Source organism: Papaver somniferum, unplaced genomic scaffold (assembly GCF_003573695.1).
Source record: "Papaver somniferum cultivar HN1 unplaced genomic scaffold, ASM357369v1 unplaced-scaffold_7, whole genome shotgun sequence".
NCBI lineage: Eukaryota > Viridiplantae > Streptophyta > Magnoliopsida > Ranunculales > Papaveraceae > Papaver > Papaver somniferum.
In genome coordinates this window covers 460,844-466,090 of record NW_020649859.1, presented here as the reverse complement: position 1 = coordinate 466,090, position 5,247 = coordinate 460,844, and the positions used below count along the sequence as shown (strand labels likewise).

General features: G+C 40.4%; 1 protein-coding gene across 1 annotated transcript; it reads right to left on the bottom strand.

The window, feature by feature from the left end:
• Window positions 1-2,610: 2,610 nt before the first annotated feature.
• LOC113343885 (uncharacterized mitochondrial protein AtMg00860-like) lies at window positions 2,611-3,171 on the bottom strand. The gene has a single exon (XM_026587983.1). It carries the CDS (start codon window positions 3,169-3,171, stop codon window positions 2,611-2,613), a length of 561 nt encoding a protein of 186 aa, XP_026443768.1.
• Window positions 3,172-5,247: the final 2,076 nt, after the last annotated feature.

Genomic DNA, 5,247 nt, shown 5'->3' with positions numbered 1-5,247 from the left:
GTATATAGAAGACGATTTGGGGTATATGTTGAATGATCCAAACTTTTGTGGAGAGGAAACCCTAGACGACGCTTTCATGGAGGAAACCGGAGAATCAACCGAGATCGAAGCTAACTATGCATCTAACACACATGTATTGTGTTAAGAAACTCATAACCCACTTTGTATGCGTTTGTGAACAAGGTATTGTGATTAGTGTCGTGGACGTGTTGGACGTCCACAATTCTATTACAAGGTATTGTGATTGGCGGCGGGGACATATTGGACGATTCCTAAACGGATTAAATCTTTCCACAACCCTAAGGATTCTAAAATGAGCTTCATAACAGAAGCTTGATCTTTTCCATCTCCGCCATTCCCCGAGAGATCGTTCTATAACCTCATCATTAGTTTCACCCCTCAATCTATATTGATTCACAAGATAAGTTAAATGGACGAATTCTTCGACGTGTCCGTTTATTGAACCAACTCGGCAGAAAAGATCAACGGAGTGACGGTTATTTGGGTTACCGGTGTCGGCATGTAGTGATCTATACTACAAAGAGAGTGAAATTAGACGAATTGAGGTGAGATTTAGAAAAAAGGAGGGGAAGAACACAGAGGAATGGATAAGAGAGAGATATTTGATTAAGAAAGTAATTGGTTAATTCATCATTGCCTTCACCCAATGAAAGGCAGGCTACATATACCAATCCCATGGTCACACCTACCACACTAACAAGACTAACTACACCCCAGCTAAGATAAGGGCACCCGACTAATCAAGACTAATGGGCTTATAAAAAATTAGGTTTATGACAAATACCCCCTACTCAATCTGATTCTTGTCCTCAAGGATGACCTTGGGAAACTGCTTCTTGATAGTAGCCTTGTCCACCCAAGTAGCCTCAGCAGATGTTGAGTGAGCCCATTGCACCAAGACCTACTCCACCAGTTGTTGGTGCTTCTTCACAGTTCTAGTTGATAAAATCTGGAGTGCTGTGACCTTCATGCAGCCATTGGAGTCTAATGATGGTAGTGTAGTCTGTGGTAATAACCCTGCTCCCAGCTTTGGATTCAACTGTGATACATGGAATACTGGATGGATTTTTGAAGAAGCAGGTTGACAGAGCTTGTAAGCTACCTTTCCCAATCTGGCAATGACTTGATAGGGGACAAAGAATTTGGCTAACAGTTTCAGATTTTTCCCAAGTTTCACAGATGTTTGCATGTAAGGTTGTAACCTTAAATAAACCCAATCCCCTACCTGAAATTCTCTCTCAGTCCTCTTCTTATCAGCCTGCTGTTTGATCCTGTGTTGTGCCTCCTTCAGAGTGGACTTGAGTATAACTCGCATAGCTTGTCTCCTTTATAAAAAATATTCCACAGAAGCATTGGCAGATGGTTGGTGAGAGAAGATGCCAAACTGTTGTGGACTGTAGCCATAAAGAGCTTGAAATGGAGTTGTCTTCAGGCTGGTGTGGTATTTGGAATTAAACCACCATTCAGCTAAAGATAGCCAACTAACCCATTTGGTAGGTCTGTAACTGGTCATGCATCTTAAATAAGACTCCAAACATGCATTGAATCTCTCAGTCTGCCCATCTGTTTGTGGATGGTAAGCTGCGCTCATGTGTAATGTTGTACCCATTCTAATAAAAAGCTCTTGCCAAAAGTTGCTGAGAAATATACTGTCCCTATCTGTTACTATGGTAGCAGGAAATCCATGCAGTTTAAAAATATTATCAAGGAATACCTTAGCCAAAGATGCAGTTGTGAATGGATGGCTGAGTGGAAGGAAGTGACTGTATTTGGTGAACCTATCCACCACCACCATGATGACTTCTCTGCCCTCTGACTTTGGAAGTCCAGTGATAAAGTCCATGGAAATATGTTTCCAAGCTTGTTCTGGTATTGGTAAAGGTTGCAGCAATCCTCCAGGAGAAGTATGTGAAATTTTGTGCTGCTGACAAATGTCACATTCCTTGATAAACTGTAATAAGTCTCTCTTTATTCCCACCCAATGGAAATAATCCTTTGCCCTTTGGTAGCTTGCCTGGGTGCCTGAATGTACCCCCACAGATGAAGAATGCACTGCAGCCATCACTTGCTGCCTTAATGTTCCATATGAACCAATGTATACCCTATTCTTATACCTAAGAATTCCTTGTCGAAGTGTATATGGACTCCTGCTGGAAGGGGAGATGGTCAGTTGTGGAATCAATTCAGTAGCCACACTGTCTGAGTTGTAGCTAGCTTGCAATTTATTAAACCAGGTAGGTTGCAATTGAGAAATGAGTTGACAGTGAGGTGAGGAAGTTGGAGGAATTCTGGATAAAGCATCAACCACTTTATTCTCAATACCTCTTTTGTAAACAACATTATAATCATAGCCAAGCAGCTTGGAAAGCCATTTTTGCTGTACCATGGTGTGAAGCCTCTGTTCCATGAAGAATTTCAAACTTTGATGGTCAGTGAAAATAGTAAAGTGACTCCCCATCAAGTAGGGTCTCCACTTTGTAACAACCATAACAATTGCAAGTAACTCCTTCTCATAAGTGGACATAGCAAGAAATCTTGTGCCCTTGCTGAAATAAGCAAGTGGCCACCTGTTCTGCATCGGTACAACCCCTACTCCTGTATCACAAGCATCAGTTCTACTTCAAATGGTAAGTTGAAATCAGGCAGTGCCAACACTGGGGTGGTTGTGACAGCTTGCTTGAGAGCTTCAAATGCAGCTTGAGCATCAGCATTCCAATGGAAGTTATCCTTTTTGAGTAATTCTGTCAAGGGTTTGCATATAATCCCATAACCTTGCACAAATTTTCTATAGTATCCAGTAAGTCCAAGGAACCCTATGAGTTCCTTCAAAGTGGTGGGTATTGTCCACTTGAGCATGCATTCAACCTTTGCTGGATCAACTTTGACTCCTTCACCAGTGATGATATGTCCAAGATACTCTACTTTGGATTGTCCAAAGGTACATTTGCTGAGTTTGGCATATAATGTATGTTGTTGTAGAGTCTTGAGAGTAATTTCCAAATGCTCCAAATGAGATTCCATGTCAGGGCTGTACACCAATATGTCTTCGAAGAATACTAGAATAAATTTCCTCAAATGAGGATGAAAAACATCATTCATTAGTGCTTGAAAAGAGGCTGGGGCATTGGTTAAGCCAAATGGCATTACCATGAACTCATAGAGCCCTTAGTGTGTCCTAAATGTAGTCTTGTATGTATCTGGAGGAAAAACTCGAATTTGATGATACCCTGCCCTTAGATCGATTTTAGTGAACACCCTTTCTCCAAATAACTCATCAAGCAGTTCTTCTATAATGGGAATAAGGTATTTATTCTTGACAGTAACTTCATTCAACTTTCTATAATCTACACAGAATCGCCAGCTGCCATCTTTCTTCTTAACAAGTAGTATTGGAGAAGAAAAATGTCTTTGACTAGGTTGTATGACACCAGATTTAAGCATCTCTTGCACTAACTGCTCCACCACCTCCTTCTAAATATAGGGAATTCTGTATGGTCTTTGATTTGGGGGAGTAGTGAGTGGTTTTAAAGGAATATGGTGATCATGGGCCCTAAATGAAGGAAGTGTTTTTGACTCTTGAAATACTGATGCATACTTTTCAAGTAAGGGTAAAATGGGGGCATGAGTTAATGATTTTTCATCACAAGCAGTTATGGCAAAAAGCCTACATACCATTCCACCTTTATTCTTCTTAAGCCACTAATGGAGGGCCTTGTCAGACATCATAGAAAAATGATCTGTAGGGGTGTTACCTTGAAGCTTGATGTTCTGTCCATTTTTAGAGAACTCCACTGTCAATTTGTTGAAGTCGAAATGCATTGGACTCATTCCTCTCATCCAGTCGACTCCCAGCACCATGTCACAACCACCCAATGTTAAGAGTTGCATATCAAACTGGAAGTCATGCCCTTGCATCTGCCATTTGAAGGAGGGACATTTAGCATCACTAACCAATTTATTTCTATTGGCCACATCTACTAATAATGAACTGGTAGGAATAACATGGCCACCACATCTTGCTGCTGCTGCTGGGTCTAAGAAACTATGTGTACTTCCACTGTCAATAAGGATGGTCAGTGGCTACTTCTTAGTAGATCCTTCTATGCGAATGGTGTTGTGGGAAACATTGCCAGCTAGAGCATGTACTGAAATATCAACTTCCTCTTCTTGCGTAGGATAAATTGGAGTTTCAATAGGAGAGTCTTCTCCAGAATCCCAGATTGTGTTGATTCATCATCATCAACAACTAACATATAAATCTGTTGTTTGATGCACTTATGACCTGCTTGAAATACTTCATCACAGTTATAACAAAGGCCTTTCTCTCAGCGCTTCTGCATATCTGCATATGACAACTTTTTGATGGGTGGTGGGGAACTTGCAGGGGAGGAAGAAATTTTTTTTGTGAAAGTTCTAGGACTTGTAACTAGAGAAGTAGTATTTCTTTGAGAATAGTCATTTGAGACATAAAGTGGTGAGGGTCTGTATTGGGATCTAGTTTTCCTACCTGTATTCTGAAGGAGTGCCTCTTGCATTCTAGCCAAATAGACAACATTAGTAAGTGTCTTTGGTGAGAACATTTGAACATGTAGTCTAAGCTCTTCCTTAAGGCCACAAATGAAGCTGGAAGTGAAATATTCTTCAGTGAGGTGAGGGTTTTCTGCTAACATTAAGGCCTTCAATTTTTCAAAAATATCTTGGTAATCAAGGACAGAACCCATTTGGCTGAGCTTATTAAACTCTCCTACAACATCATCATGACCTAGCTATTGAAAATGCAAACAGATATCTCTAATGAAATCTTCCCATGTTATCACTTGTTTACCAATCTGGTAATCTTGAAACCAGGTATCAGCCTTCCCTTCTAGGTACATGGAAGCCAGATTCACCATCTGAGGGTCTGACATATTATGCATAATAAAGAACTTTCTACACTTGTGTATCCAAGATATGGGGTTTGTACCATCAAATCTAGAAAATTCTACCTTAAGCCTAGGTTGTTGAAATGGGTTTTGCTCATGATGTATAACAAAAATATGAGGTTGAATAATATTTTCACCTGAATTAATTTGGTTTCCGTTTGGTGGAGGACCCAAAATTCCGTTGTTACTACCAAATTGATTGTCTCGATTCAAGTTCCTCCCACCTGAAGCTTCAATGTAACGGTCCATCTGAGATTCAAAAGCAGCATTAATTACAGTCATGAACTCCGTCGTTAACTTAACT